Genomic DNA, 17,287 nt, shown 5'->3' on the forward strand with positions numbered 1-17,287 from the left:
GTCATTTTCGTACGTAATATACACACTTGAAAATCACTTAGTTTTTTTACATCTATTCTCCAGGTCCGAAAACGATCCATCGTCGTGATTTTCTGGAATAAAACGCAGAAGTTGAACCTACGACTTTAGTTTTTTGTTCCCCAAATTAACCATGCAGAGGTTAATCCGAATCCATAAAATAAGTTTCATTTGTTTTTATCACTCGGTAAGCACTAAGAAGAACTTTTAAGAGGGCCGCCGGATGGTAAATGACAGGGTCTAACCCACTGAGACGGTCAATGGAAACTTACTGTAAATTTTAGAGCAACAGGCCGACACCTTAACCACTCGACTATCGAGTTAGACACCAACTTGTAACTATTGATTTGAATTCGTAGCAGATTAAACCAATTAGAAAATATATTATACTCTATATTAAGATTTAAGTACCGAAAACCGTTTTAGCGAAATAAATTTCCCTTTGGGGACTTTATCCGAAAATTTCCTTTCCGTACTCGAAGAATTCCCCGAATTCTTCCCTAATTCCCTAATCGTTTCTTAGAAACGGGTGAATATTCTGAGAAGCTGGCGAGAACGTGTGGCGCCATCTATCTTCGCTTTTAGTACGAGTCGGATGTTCAGGGATGCTGTAATTAACGTCTGCGATATTTCTAGTTTAGTTATAGTTTTCGATCGTTCCGCTTCACGTACAAAAATACGGCGCAAGATTTTCATCGTCGAACATTTAAGAAGATCTTCATGAACATCGATTATTGAACACATCCGATTTTATTATGGGAAAAGTTAAAGTAAGTTGTGAGAAACTTAAGCCTTCATTTAGGCCTATTTTTTCCACTTTTGTTTATAATCTTTTGCACTTAAAATTTCGATATGTTTTGCATTAATTATTTAATATATGCTGATAAAGTTATATTGGACTGAGCCGTTTCATCATACTTTATCGTCTTCTTATCGGTTTATGATGTTGTTCACCCATTTTGACATTTGTTGAACATTTCCTTCACCATCGAAATTGCTGCCGTTTGTGCATTTTAATCCTATTCTTTTACTAATCATACGTCACACATCAGTATTGTATTACGTTTCCATTTAATCTATTGCATCTTCATTGAAAATGGTACGTTCTTTTCTCTTATTATTATTTTCTTTTGTTTTCACATGCTTGTTTATGTAAGTTTTGAATTTTATAAAAGCTTTATTATAACCTATTTAACATATATAAGTCTACAGACAGTTGAGAATGAAAGGAAGATGTTTATATCAACACAGGAAAGGAGTTGATAATTCAATTATTTGTGTTTAAATTTGAATTATATGTTAGAATATATTTCATTGTATTTAGGTTGTAGAAGATTGCCGATTGATGTGTTTAAGTACAATCTGTGGTATTAATAATCTTAAAACGATTGAAAAATATCTGTTTATATTAATTTTTTGCATGCGGTATTTCAAATGATTTTAGAAAAGTTATTGCACTACGGTAGAGTCCCTCTTGTCCAAACTAATTGGGACTGAGCCCCCGTTTGGATTAGCCAAATAATTGAAATAATGCATAAGCCGCGGTAAGATGGGTCTCGTTTTTATAGATCCGATGCGGTCGATGACTTTTGTTTCTGTTTTTGTATGCAAGTATTGTATAGATCTGCTGTTTTAATAGGCCATGTCAAACACTAATTTATTAATTTTGTACAGTACTACAATAAAATACAAGTTTTTTGTTGTTGTTGTGGTATTCTAAAACTTTCTGTACCATTAATACCATATAAATTCAACTGGAAAATACAAAAAAAAAACACGTATATTTTTCCAGCTAAAAAAATTTCCTCTCCGCCAACCAAAATGCATTTGGACTAGTGGAACTCTACTGTATTTTAAAGATTAATTATTATTCGAAATTGATTTATTAAATGTATTTAAAATACAGTATTGGCAGTTTCCAGAAATATATCAACAAAGTGTCATGTTGTTTACTAAAGTAGAATTGATTGTTCATTTTACATTGCAGTTTAAGAACGTAGTTTTAGATTCTACTATTTTTTAATTATAACTAAAGATTTTCTTATTTCTGAATGTTATTAAGTTGGAACAATATATAGCTGATTTGTATTATATATTAAAAAAAATGTATGTTTATATATATTTAAAAGTTGTTATCAAAAAAATGGTCTATCCATAAAAAAAAATATTTATTCTGAAGTAGTTCTCATTTAAGTAAACAATGTTTTTTTTTATTAATATGTGATTTATTTTATATAAGTTAACCAAAAAATGAGAATTTGTTTTATATATTTATACAAAAAATTAATTATTAAATAAAAAAGTTAAAGAATCTTAAATACAAAATATTAAAATGTATATTTGTAGGTTTATTTTCAAGTTTTAATGGCTTTTCTATTTAATTACTGCATTTGATATGTTTTGTAATAGATTTTCCTCTCTGCCAAATGCTATTGCAAATCAATATTTTCTAAGAAAATTGTTATTGCTCATATTCTAGAAACACCCACAATTGAAAACAGCTGCATATAATCTATACAATTTAATTATAATAATTTAAATTAGATTAACAATTATGTATTATTCATTTTTTTATATTCTGACTTTTTTTTTTTTTTTTTTTTTTTTTTTTTTTTTTTTTTTTTTTTTTTTTTTNACCACTCAGAGAGCACAAAAGAGGCCAAATCTTTTAGCTTGTTAACTATATTTGGAAATTGGATAATAAATTACAATTTACTTCAAGATTAAAAGTTTTATTTATATATAAAATTTATTTAATATTTTACATTTTAAATGTTGATTTGTGATAAATTCTTTAAAATGTCTAGATTTTATTCAAAGATAATTGAAATATCATTAGTTGTTGCATGTATAGTCTATCAATAAATCACTATGAATTTTTTTTAAGTAATAAATTTTTAAGTTAGTAATGCTTGTTTTCTTTATTTATCATTGGAGTTTAACTTAAACAACTTTATAAATTGTTATGGTATAAAGTCATAATAGTGTTGTTTATGTCTCTGACTTTTCAATACAATTTACTGGTAAATTAACTTAATGACTCTAATATATTTTACTCTTTACAAATAATATTTTGACCCCTTAGGACAACAAAATGCAGACTAGACTAGTGGTTTTTTCCTCTTATTTTAAATTGGCAAGTAGCCAGACCTCCATCAACATCCATAGTGCAGCAATCAGTGATGAGTGACAAACATTCAGCATCCAACAAAAGAATTCAAACTTCCAAAATGTAAGGGGAATCAAGCTTCATTACATCTTTTTTGTGGATTTTCTTAGCAATTTCCTTTTGTAGTGGGTGTTTTTCTATTTGCTTTTAATTGAGCTGCCTTGTGCATTTAATTTTTTCCAAGAAGTTTGATTATGAAATATTTATTGTTAAAATATTTAATAATTTGATATACAGGTAACTATAAATACTTGCATTTTTGATATAAATATTATTTGTTTTATAATTATGTTTATGTGTATCACTGTAATGTTAGTTTAAATTTACATTTATATTTGTGATAATCCAAACTTGACAACATTCTAAAGAATGATAAATAATAATATAAAATATTTCATCATCTGAAAGTTTATTGATTATTAAAACATTCTATTAGGTATTACTTAAACAGTTTATATCTAATCTGAATATGCTTCTGAATCCCATTGTTTTCTCGCAAACTTTTTTTGCTTAAATTTTATACTTATCAGTTATTGGTTCAGTTAATAAGTTAATTACTGAATAAAGTTGATATCTCAATGAAGATTATTGTATGATATATTGAATAGAATGAGATTATTAAAAGTAAACAACATTTTTTTTTTTTACTTTTTTAAATGTTTTAAACAAAATTTGAAATAAAACGTTTTAAAAATTGCTTCAGGTTATAAATATAAGTATTCTTAAGAAGTGAAAATTTGGATGCTTATTTTTTTCATATCTAGAAAATGTTTTTTATTGGTGATAGAAACATAATTTAATGAAACTTATAAATTAATTTGGAATTATTAGTCTTTAAATTTTGAAACTTAATATTTGACTTTCTATATATCTTGCATATATATTAAATAAATAGAAATTAATATTAGCTTAATTTAATTAAATTTTTTTAATTAATTAAAGTTTTATTATTTTATTTTCAGTTCAATTNATTTATATATAATTGTGATATTATGCTGGGTCAATTTCAAACAAGCAATGTTCCAACGCAATGATTTCCTTAATGATTGAATATTTCCATCTCTTTCCTAAATGAATTGATTTACAAAGATGTATACTTTTTGATGGTAGGTAGCAACAATGAGCATTTAAATGGTAGTATAATTTTCATAATAGATGCTGGAAATATACCCAGGGAATGGCAATAAAGCAGAAAATCCAATTTGGAATTGATGTGTCTTAAACGAACAACAGCTTTCCTGTAGAGTTTGTCCAGTGCAGACATATTAATGTAGAAACCCTAACCTCTGAATTGGATGTATGTAATATGACAACACTTCCAAACCTAAAATCCTCGGAGAAGAATAAAAACATTTATTAAAGAACAGACATTTTCAACCTTTATAAAGGCCATCCTCAGGTTCAGTAGTACTGGTAGAATAGTACTGGTAGAATGCAAATTAGAAACAGAATTTAAATAACATTCATTGTGTACAAACATTGCATGCACAGGAATGCAGTAATAAATTATAACATAAAAACGATTACAAAAGAAAACAACATATACAAAAAGGTTAAATGCTTATAAATAACAAAAAGTTGGAATAAAATATACTTCAAAACAACTTGAGTGTTGATATATAATAATATAATATATATATATACTAAGCCAGAACTGTTTACAAAACATTACATAGTTACTAAATGCACTCAAATACTGCCCTCCATGCATGCGACATAGGAGTTAATAGCTGTCGATAGCTGTTCCTCTAGAAATACCCCTGTATATCTCAAGAATCTCTGGATATTTTAGATGCAATGGTGATGCATTTTGATGTAGGTGAGCTCTATCAAAGTAAATCTCTATATCTGAGTCTGATACACAGGCATAGAAATAACATAAAAATATAAAAATTTTTAAAATTTTAAATAAGTTAACTTCTAGGAATAAAGAATTTAAAATAGAATATGAAGATAAGTAACTCAATATCTAATAAAATTACATTTTAAATGTGAAATGTAATGTATGATAGTTTAAAAAATTAGATTTTTTCAAAAAGTCATTCTTGATTTTTTACACTAGATGACAAAAGATGTTATCTTGTGGAAAATGACATTTTTTCCAATAGGATTGTATATTTTATTTGTTTAAATTATGTATCATAAAGAAAAGTTCAGAAATGTTACTTGTGTATGATTGGAATGATCAAAGATGCTTTCAATAATATGTATTTTTACAAAACATGAATATATATATTTTTTTATTTCAATACACAAAAATGAAAACAAACATGCATAGTTGAAACATTATGTAATCAGAAAGTAATAACTAATATTTTATAAAATATCTTTAACTGATTTTATCTGATTACAATTACCATTCTGAAAAAAGAACAAGATTATGCTGAGTATTTTATATAATTTAGTTATTCAGATATGATTTTAAATAATCTTTTTTCTAAACATCTGTATAAATATATTCTTGTTTTTTTATATTATAAATATTATATATTCAGTTTAAATACTTTTTTAACTTCAAAAATTTTTTCTTATTTAAAATTAAAGCAGTGTGATATGCTAAGATGATTTATAGAAGATTGTCTGCAAAATTTACAAATTTTAAATTCAAAACACTAATATCTAATCAGTAGAGGAGCATTTATAATATCTGAAATTTCTCCAACATCTGAATAACCTTATTATAATAAAATATTTAATTTCTTGTGAATAATAAAATATTTTTGGAATAATAAGAATATAGTAAATCTATAGAATATTTTAAAATTTGTTTCATTTAGTAAAACTTGCTTATTAGATTAGGACAGGGTGTTTTGGATTAGTAAGTCATTGTAATAGATGAGATGTTAATTTTTCAGTTTTTATTTTATGATATCACTAACAGAAAATCATTATATGGCAATCTGAACTCAATGTACTTTGTCTTGGGCATTATATTTTTCACAAACTACTCATTATTGATTTATAATATCAATTTCTATATTTTTTAGTTCCTTTTCTTTGTGGGTTTTTTCCTGTAGATTGATTCATGCTGATGCTGCTAAATATATAAATTGAATGTTAAGTTGCAATTTATTAAATCTTTTAGCCAAATAATAAATTTTAGTAATTTATTATTACATGAAATATCAAATTATTTTTATTGTTATAAAAAAAATTATCTAATACATTTATATTAATACAGTGTAATTAAAGATAAATTAATATCATTCACAGTGGCAATTAAACAAAAGAAACACTTAAATAACCAAAAATCTAGCTTGTGAAACACAATGGTGGAAAAAACGAACATTTTCAATAGCTTTTAGCAATCATCCTCAAGTTAAAGATCTTATTCAGAAATGTATAACAGAATAGAATGTATGATGGAATGAACAAAAGAAGCTAATTAATAAATAAATAGTGCTGGATAATACTTTCCTAATTTATTTTAGACAATGTTCAGATTAATTTACAAAATGAGATTTTATAAATTTTAAATTTTGGAGGATTGTAATACCTTATTTACTTGCATATAAGACAAGGTTTTTATTCATTTGTCATAGTTTCAAATTCCTAGGTTGTCCTATATGCGTGACTGAAAGATTCTTTGCATTTTTGCAAATAATTTTTGTGAACTGTGTATTCACATTTTTTACCTTATGCTTACCCTCTTGTATTTAAAAACATAAGTATTTTATCTGGGTCGTTTGAATTGTTCTTGTATATTGTCAGGAGTAAAGATGATGGGCAATAAGAAAAGCAAAGCTTTTGAATTGAATTACAGATTGAAATTCCAAAATCACATGGGAACCTGATATAAGTTTTAATCCATTTCCACCTGAAAACAGATGATTATTTGGAAATCAGAATTTGGAGAAACTCGTAAGTTTAATTGATGAAGAGTGGATTTGACTGTTAAGAATTGGCAAAAAAAAGATTCCAATTGTCCTGCTTTACATGAACAAATTAAGTTGTCTATTTTACAAGATTTTTCCTTAAAGTTTAAAATGTCAGTAAGTTTTGTGGAACAATGTGTGTATTTACGTTCATTTGATATTTTACTTATGATTAAATGAAATAAAATTAGAATTGTGTTAATAAATCTAATTTTCTTTATTTTGATCTTTAAAGTCACACCTCGTCTTTTATGCGAGTAAATATGGTAAATAATAAATCTCAAATGCTACAGTTGTTATACCAATATTTTATATTATTAATTATATTAAACATTTTAAATTCTATTTTCTCATTTTTTGTAAATTAATTTGAACATGTCTAATATAAGTTTGGAAAGTATAATATCTAGCACCATCTATTTAATTAACATCTTTTTGTTTAATTGATATGTTGAATGACTTTAATATAGTGTATTGAATTAATATAATTTATTCAATACATTTTTATAAAAATATATAAAATAAATAAGGAAGAATATGCACTAAATATCTATATTTCTCAGATTCAAACTGTATACCTACCTTGGAGTAGGTTTACAGAGTAGGTTTGGAGTTTTAGTCTGAGAAATACAGATGTTTAATACAGCATTCTTCATTATTTATTGCCTTTTTATTATTTATATTCCTTATTTATGATAGATCAACTAAGGCCAATTGAATGGCCACCACAATCATCAGACCTCTTACCTCAATGGACTTATTCTTTGGGATGTTATCAAAATATTTCATGAAAACCATGCACTGTTGATGAGTAATTTGTATGTATACATGTATATGTATGAAAATATATGTTGTTGACAATAAAGAACTATGCCAAAGTGTGTTTGAGTATAGAAATTAGATTATAGGAAACTCTTATCATATTTATTGTGAGTTTAAAATTATTTAATAATCTTAACTTTGTAATCATCTGCATACCTACTTTTGTACCCCTCTGAATATAATTTTGTTCCAAACAGTTTAATATCAAATTACCTAGTTTATATTTCATTCAGTTTGATAAAAACAACTTTACATTATTTAATGATGTATTTATATATTATTTTATTAGTTGTAAAATAAGTCTTTGTCATCTATATATACAGTTTTGAATATTAATGTCAAAAACTGAATTATCTTTTAACATGATCATATGGTATATTTGAATATCTTAAAAGATATTCAAATATATACATGTCAGGTAGTTAAAGTAAAGTAGAGCATTTTGTAGTTTAATAAGCAGAAAAGTACCAAAATTTGTATGTATACTATTTAAAACTAGGAGAGAAGGATAATGTGAAAAAAAATTTAGTTCCAAAATGTGCTGATAGGTGAGAATATGTCACTCTAAAACAAAACATCATACAGAGGACCACAAAAAGAAATAAATATAAATTCAAAATGTAATTTCAAATTATCACAGCCTGAAAGTCATTCATCATTTATTCATGACATTGGAGATATTACTGACATTGCAGTTAAGCTTCAAAGAGATTATCATTTTTTTGAGTCAGAAAGTCCATGTATTTCATACACATGGTATGCTGAACTGCAGAATGCAACACATCTGAAGAAATGTTCCACATGCTAAATTTATTGTAAAAGAACTTCTTGTCTTGAAAATTGTTGAAACTAATATTTCAAATACTGTACGAGTAAGGTGACCAAGTATTTTACAATGAAAAGGAGGACACAAATAAATTGAAGGAAAAAATATCATAATAAAAGAAACATTTATTCATTGCAACAATAATACACCATAATATCTATTGCATGTATATGTGCTGTGTAATATTTCAGTAAGAAGTAAACAAAGCCAGTTCCACACAGCGCGCTCTCTCAAAGTCTTTTGTGCGGAGCACATATGTCTCATAATCACATCTTGTCGCACTGTACCAAGCCTTGATGAATCATTGCATTAAATACAAACACATCACATACAATGGATCGGCTTGGCATCAATCGAATATGGAGATTTACAGATTAGTCTTCAAATATCGAAAAGGAGGACATGTAGGAGAACACTTTTCGAGGGAGAACAGAACTTAAAAAAGAAGGTCACCTTAGTGGTAGAAATAACACTGCTACTAGTAACATGAAAATGACACTTCTATCATCAGAATGCAACTTTATTATTGGTATGCATTCGGTATGGCTGATGAGGGTCTTGAGTATTGAAATGCATACCAGTAATAAAGTTGCATTCTGTTGATAGAAGTGTCATTTTGATATTACTAGTAGCAGTGTAATAAGTCACTGTTAGCTCTACTATAGTATTTGAGATATTAGTTTCAATGCTAAATTTAGTTTAAAACAATTAGGTTAGACATACTTCTTTAATAGATATTGGCTTTGATGGACCCCAGATCTGATAATCATATAGTATAAGATCATATGATATGATAGCCATGCCATTGGGGGAAAATGACTAATTATTCTTTTGTGAAATGATCTTGTAACAGCTGTTGCATTCGTTTTGCAATATGAGGCAGACCTCCATCTTGTATGAAATTTGTGACAGCCTCTTTGCGGCATTGCATTTGTTAAAACTTGTCAAGTTTTCTATGTTTTGGCTTTTCTACATTACAATTAAAGCAAGATTAGGAAAATTGAGTACTCAGAATCAATAATTGCCCACATTATTATTTCTTTACTCAAAATCTGATCTGTAGAAGATACAAGATATATGCTCTGCAAATCAACACAGCAATAACTGCTTTCTTATAAGTATCCCTGCTTTTTCTTTTGAATTATTGGTGAAAATTTATTAAATTTATGGAAAATATTAAATAAAACTGTCCATGTCTAAATATATTCATGTCAATTCTACTTTATAGAAAATTTTACAGAATGCATTATTTATATTTATAAATGCAAAAAATTTTTCATACTTTTAAAATTTTTAAAAAATGTCTTTAACATTCATTTTCATTATTACAAAAACATCAATAACATTCATGATTCTTTAGATTTTTACTGTTGTGATAAAAGTGTAAACTGTTAATAAAATTGTTTTCTTTAATAATTGGAAAACTAACTATAAGTAAAAAGTATTAAAAGGAATTTTGCTCTTTAAAGTACTGTACATCAAGAGAAGAGGTAGATAATGATACTATTTTGAATAACTGTCTGTTTTGAATCTTAGAGGAAGAATGGTATAAAAAGGAAGGTCAAAACCATGAATATTATTTAATGTTTCTATATCTATGGCATGAGCTATGATGATGATCTTTTTCTTTGTTTTTTTTAACGTTTTATTAGTTTTATTTAAACTGATTTTTAAATTTAATTGCATTATTTTTTATTTGCATGTAATGATTAATAAATATAATAAAATATATCATTGTCATTACAAAAATTAATTTGTTTTCAGAGGTGTTATTCTGTATAGAATGGGGTGCATGTTTACAAAAGGAGAATTGGAAAATTCCAATCCAAGAGTATTTCATGTATGTATTGATTTTATAAATTTTTTTAAAAAATGCTTAACAATTAAATTTAATTGCTAATATTTTTTATTAGGTGTGGAATGTAAATGATCTTGGAAGGCATATAAATCCTGGTAAAATAGAAGTGACTGAGGTTGATCTGATTCTTCGACAGAAAGGGAAAACTCCAATTCATTGGCCTTTAAGAAGTCTTAGGAGATATGGCTTTGATGCAGAACTGTTCTCTTTTGAAAGTGGACGAAGATGTCCAACTGGACCAGGAATTTATGCTTTTAAATGTCGTCGGGCAGAAGCTTTATTCAATGTGCTTCAAGAATGCATACAAAATTCTGGTGGGGGAAATGGAGGGAGTTTTACTGTTTCTTCTTCTAATACAGAAGATATTCATAACAACTTGACAAATTCTGTGAATGTTGCTTCTAATAGTGGTATTAACGGCAACGTTGCTAATCAGACACCATCAGTTGATATGGATGGTTATTTGGAACCTATAACTAGTAACAACAGTTCTGTAATGGTTTCCCATTCACAAACTGGAAGTAATTCAATGAATGGGTTTGTCAGTTTTCCATCTGGAACTGCTGTGGAATCTACTACAACTGTTCAAGCCGACTGCCGGATTTGCAATCAAAATGCAAATTCTCATTATGCAAATGAAACTGTTTTTGCAAATACAACTTCTAAAGATCCTCAGTCTAATGTTAATTTAAGTCATCAGTATGTAAACTCATCTGTCATCACTGAAAATGCACAGAAAAAATGCAACCACAATAATTCTTTACAAAGAAGTAATGTAAATACTTCACTGTGCATGTCATCATCAGATAACGTTTTCCCTTCTGCGAGAATATGTCCTTCAGATAATTGTTGTCTACATTGTATGAGTTGTGTCGATTTAAACACAAACTATGCAAAATTAGATGACTTACTCAAACAAGAACAGTCAGTCAAACAGCATTTCTATGTCAATGTGAAACCTGAAAAATCAAGCACTATGACAGTAAATAAAAATATTGCAACTCCAAGTTGTCAGGTTATAGATAATGCAACAGTTACATTACCTAGCAATCAATTGAAGAGTCCTGTTGTTCACTTTTATGCTAATTTAAATGCATCAGTTCCCAATACAAGTTCAGATTTAACAGATGCAATGGGTGATTTACAACAAGTAAATTACATTGTGCTTGATTTGGATCATTCGACAGATGGTAAAGAACAAGTTGTGTCTCCAATTTCTTCCACAAGCATGACATTTCCTCCTTGCTCTCCCCATCAAACACCTGAAGGTTATGCCACCATAGACTTTGATAAAACTGCAGCCCTGTCAAATTCTTCTAATCCTTACTTGTGTAATGACGACAGTGTCAGAAAGACTCGCCACAATGGTACCATACCCCTCTCTTGAAAATTAAATCAAAAAGGTGCTTAATATGGTGCTGAGGTTTGAATTGCTGGTCAGTTCTTGTTATTGTGATAATTTAACTCAAAAAAAATAACTAATTAAATTTCTTAAGAATTTATCATTATGTTAGAAGATTGTGAATCATATTGAATTATAAATATCGCAGTCTACATTTTTTCTATGCTAATTCATAGGTAGAAATACATCAAATTGTATTTTTGATCTTTTAGAGAGCATTCAATGCTTAGCCAAATAGAATTAAAACAGCAACATCTATTTGTATGTAAAAATTATTCATAGAAAGAACATTACCAAAACAATTTAGTCATGCATTAACCAAAGAAAAGTGCAGCTAAGTCAGAACCCCATTATTATATTATTTAAAAATGCTTGTTATCAAGTTTAAATCTTATTTGTTATATAAATATAAATNCAAATTCCAACATTGTGCAATATTGTGTATAAATGGACCTTTCATATCAAAGTGTATTTAGCTTAAAACCCCATTTTCACACAACATACAATATCTCGAGACAGTAAATATATACAAATAAATGTTCATAAATTTAAACTAGATTAATAAATCTCATTTACATGCTACAATTACAAATACACTGAGCAAACTTTTACCCTGTTAAAAATTCTTATCAAAATTTATTAAATGAATAATGTACTGTATTTATTCGCATATAAGACGAGGTTTATATTCATTTTTCACTGCTTCAAAAACCCAGGTTATCCTATATGTGAGTGAAAGATTCTTTGTGTTTTTTCAATAATTTTTGTGAACTATGTAGTATTCGCCTCTTGTAAGTATAAAAACAAAAGTATTTTATATGGGTCGTTTGAATTGTTGTGTATTGTCAGGAGTAAAGGTGAGTAGCATTAGGAAAAGCAAAGCTTTGGAATTGAATTCCAAATTCAAATTTCAAAATCACATGGGAGCCCGATATAAGTTTTAATCCATTTTCATGTTAAAACAGATGATTATTCGGAAAAACTCATAAGTGTAATCGATGGAGAGTGGATTCGACTGTTAAGAAATGGCAAGAAAGGTTCCCGATTGTCCAGCTTTACATGAACAAATTAAGTTGTCTATTTTACAAGATTTTTCCTTAAAGTTTAAAATGCCAGTAATTTTTGCAGAATGATGTGTGCATTTACGTGCATTTGATATTTTTTGTGATTAAACAAAATAAATCTAATTTTTTTAAATTTTGATCTTTAAAGTCACACCTCGTTCTATATGTGAGATCGTCTTATACACAAGTAAATACGGTATATAATGGAAATCTGTTATGCCAGTGTTCTGTTGACAGATATAAACCACCATTTTGGTTATAAATTAATCTTTATTGAAATCCTGTGCAATTTTTCTACAGATACAGTGGCCAAAACCAATAGAAAAATTAAGCCCAAGCATAATAGCTGTTCATCTATTAAGAATTTAAAATTAAATAGTGAATATTCTAGTCTTAAGAATATTAAATTTGAAAAGAATGGTGTAAAAAACTTTTTAGGGTGCAAATTATACTAAATTTTGCACAGTACCTCAGTTTGGTTTAAGAGCTTGTAAAAGCAGTCACTAGTTTCTAGTCTTTTATATAATTCTTAGTTTAAATTTTTACAATAAAAATATATGATTTAATGCAGAGATAGCATGTAGAAGTGGCCCCTTGAATTCTGCAGAAGTATTTTTGTAGTCATTTTTGTATCAGTAAGAATTACATTTTCTTATTGGTGATCATCTTCGGAACTTCAAGTTCATTGATATTTATCAACTTATTTTTTTATAAATATGTATTTATTTATTTCTTAGTAGAATAAATGTATTTTAAGTTTGCCAATATATCTCTATACATCCTTCCTAGAATATTTTCCATTATTGTGTATATATAACTTTTTCTTCCTGTTAAAATTAGCAAGGCTAAATTTATTTTATTGTGCATCAATGTTTCAATTTGAAGATGTACTGCATTGTAAATATCATTTACAATAAAATAGTAATTGCTTTTAGTTAAAATAAACATTTATTTCAATAAAATATTATTGATTTTCAATTTTATATGATTTATTTAGAACATTAAGTGAAATGCTGTAGTCAATGTTTTGATTTTTATAAATGTATAGTTGAAAAGGATTTAGTTTAGAATTTTAAATGGGAGATTAATACGAATTGTTTTCAGAATTAAAAGCTCAACAGAAAAATTTTTTTGAAGTAAAATACAAAACGATATTTTACTAATAAAAGTTTAACATGAGATAATTTGAACAAGTTAAAATATAAAATGATTCTTTCAATAATTAACGTATTAATAAGCTGTAGAATAATTTCTGTATCGTATAAAATTAAAAGGATTTTCGGTGTTAAAATTACATAAATAGTCAAAATGAATGATGATTGCACTTAATAACAGAATTTCACTCTGGATTCTGACTGATGTGAAATGAAATCTATTTTATTTCAAATAGTAACTTTATATCAACAGAACTTTGGAAATGTCTGTTCAATGATAGGAAAATTTAACTGATAGTAATATTAATTTATCTTCAATGAAGTTTCAAAAATGTGTTACATTACTATTCTAATAAACTTTTCGCATCTAGTTATTGGAATTGACGCGATCGGTATTTATACGGAGGAAACGTTCTTCAGCCTGGCGCTGAAAGATTCGCATAAATTAAGACCAATTACGACCACGGAAATGCATAAAAAATTCAAGAAATTCGATTCTGCGAATCATTAAGTAGTCACCCACGTAATACTTTGACTTACAAATTACTTTAAATAATGGATAAATTAAAATTTAAATATGTATTAACGGGAATTTACATATTGAATTTTTAAAAATTTCTTTTTAATTTGTGCCCTGTGGGCTAGACTAAGACTGCCTTTTTTCCAGGCTCTCTTACCATGGCATGGATTAGGCCAAGCCCACAATGGAGAAATCGCGTAGTGAGGGACAGGATCTGACATATCCGTGTGGCAAACTTTACAATATACCCGACCTTTACATCCGAGTAGGCGGAGTTTACAACACACGACAAGCAAGAGATAAAGCATGTTGCAAGTTCGTCTTGTTTGTAGCTAGATTTAAGGCTCTAAAAACAATTACTTTTAGCTTTATTCGAAAGAAACGAAGATAGAAGTTACTGTTAGATACTTAATATATAATACTGTACTAGTAAATTTGCCTGTCAAAGATGACGGATTGTATGATTATTAATAAAATGAAGTAACTACTAAGTACAATATTTCATTACAAAAATTTAGTGTGCGTCATAAAACTATTTTAAATATAGCATTTCTGGTAAATGTATTATTTTGATCATAATTGCGTGTAATTTTTATATGCACGAAAAATTTTATTGGCTGAACTCAACGCAATTTTTAAAAAAGTTATTCCCTGATTAGTTTTGTTAACGGCTTGTCCAAAATTTCTTCCAGTTTTTCCAGGCCGGTAACTTATTGTAGACTATGAAGATAATTTATTAAAAGCAAAAAGTAATTTGAATAGGTTAACAAAGCATTAAACTATGTTGGTCGCTATGTTGTCACCACAATCTATAGATCACGTACGCTGGTATATATTTGCGTTGCTTACGAGATAAAGGAAAAGCTATCGCATTTTGAACTTTTTGCTTCGAAAAGAGGGCCCTTTAATTAAGTTTAGTTCACACTGAGTGCGATTCGCTGGCGAAAGCGAAAAACAGAGGGAATAACCCGTCAAACGAGTCATGTTTGACCGGTTATTCGCTTTGTTTTTCGCTTTCGCTAGCGAATCGCGCTTAGTGTGAACTAAACTTGGAGATGTGTATACTGTAGTTTGGCTTGCGTATTGAACGTTTATCGCGTGAAGATGGTGGTAAAACATGCGTTTTACTTTTCCTGTTCTGTTATATATAACACAGGAAAACTATGGGAACATTTTTACATTTTTGGACTCAAGACCTTGAAAAGTCTAGAGATGCAAAAAAAATTTCGAGGATTTTCTGTTTGTATGGATGATGGTATGTGGAGTGGAAACGATTTTGTTCACAAAATTTAAAGCTTAATAATTCCCATGATTTTTATCAAAAATTTTGAAACTGTTTTGATCTATAGTTAACTTAGAATACATATTAAGTAAACTACAAACCGATCAACAAGAGCAACTGAGAACTAACCTTAAAAATATTATAACAAATAATAAAATTAACAATAAAAATAAACTCAATTATGCTAAATTCAATAATCAAATAACATAAGTTAAAAGGTTCCTAACTGATAACCAATTAATTATTGTCCCCGCTGATAAATCAACACAAATTGTTATAATGGATAATCAAAAATATGAAAACATTAAAACTAATTTAGTCACTTCACATCAATATATTGAACTAAATGAAGATCCTACATCACACATACGTGGAAACTTAGAAAAAATTGCTAAGAATTTTAAAAAATTAACAATATTAATACATGATTTTAACAATATTTTGGATTACAACTGAAGAATCCATAAACTCAATATTAAAGTTAAAACACATAAATTGCAAGAATCATACATAACATTAGTAGATATTAAATTTTACGTCTTATACAATCTTGAAAAATTCTTTAAGAATAAATTAAATCAATATCACAATTCTGATTATAGCATTAAAAATACTAATTAATTTATTAGCAACCTCCAAAACCTCAATGTTAATACTAACAGCAGAATGTTAAGCCTAGACATTAAAAATACAGTAGAACCTCGATTATCCGGACTAATTGGGGATGAAGGTAGTCCGGATAAGGAAAAAATCCGGTAATCGAAACAAATACTTTAATTTGTCTTTTAATGATAATACAACACGTTTTCTTTTCGATGGCATATCGGTAATATTAAAAATAAATACTGTAAATCGTGATCAAATTTTCAAGAAACAAATGTTTTATTTGGACTACTACTGATCAGCGCTAACAGGCTACCTATTGTTTAAAAGGCCCTCTGGCGGCTCAAGAAGACAGATTTTATAAAATAAAAAGCAGTTGAAATTGCATTTTTAGGAATAAAAATTTGACAAACTATTTATCGTTTTATGACGAGTAAAACTTTTTCGTCGCGTTCTCGGCTTTTTAGTAATGCATAAACCTTCGAGGCGCGAGGCCCTTCGGACCGCGAGGCATAGGTGGTGGCCCACGTTGCCCGTGCCTTACGCCGCCCTTGTTTATAGAAATAATGTAATTTGAGTATAAATTATTTATAAATACGTATGAAAGTTATATTTTTATTACGACGTAAAATATATTTAAGAGTTTACGACCACTGTGCCGTGTGAGACGTTGTTGAAACAAAAAATGTTATTA

At 27.8% G+C, this 17,287-nt stretch overlaps 1 protein-coding gene across 1 annotated transcript; it reads left to right on the forward strand.

Annotated features, from left to right (window-relative positions):
• Positions 1-436: 436 nt before the first annotated feature.
• Positions 437-12,341, forward strand: LOC111637160 (fibroblast growth factor receptor substrate 2-like). Its single transcript, XM_023382584.1, has 3 exons — positions 437-788; positions 10,475-10,550; positions 10,624-12,341. The coding sequence occupies exons 2-3, from the start codon at positions 10,494-10,496 to the stop codon at positions 11,953-11,955; spliced, it is 1,389 nt and encodes a 462-aa protein (XP_023238352.1). The 5' UTR covers positions 437-788; positions 10,475-10,493; the 3' UTR covers positions 11,956-12,341.
• The last annotated feature ends 4,946 nt before the right edge of the window (positions 12,342-17,287 follow it).

Source organism: Centruroides sculpturatus, unplaced genomic scaffold (assembly GCF_000671375.1).
Source record: "Centruroides sculpturatus isolate CEXI.00-Female unplaced genomic scaffold, Cexi_2.0 scaffold1026, whole genome shotgun sequence".
NCBI classification, from domain to species: Eukaryota; Metazoa; Arthropoda; class Arachnida; order Scorpiones; family Buthidae; genus Centruroides; species Centruroides sculpturatus.

Excerpts from the sequence above, each read along its gene's own strand:
- LOC111637160 (XM_023382584.1), top strand. The coding sequence starts at position 10,494 with ATGGGGTGCATGTTTACAAAAGGAGAATTGGAAAATTCCAATCCAAGA. Across the intron at positions 10,551-10,623 it reads CCAATCCAAGAGTATTTCAT|GTGTGGAATGTAAATGATCT; the intron begins GTATGTATTGAT and ends ATTTTTTATTAG.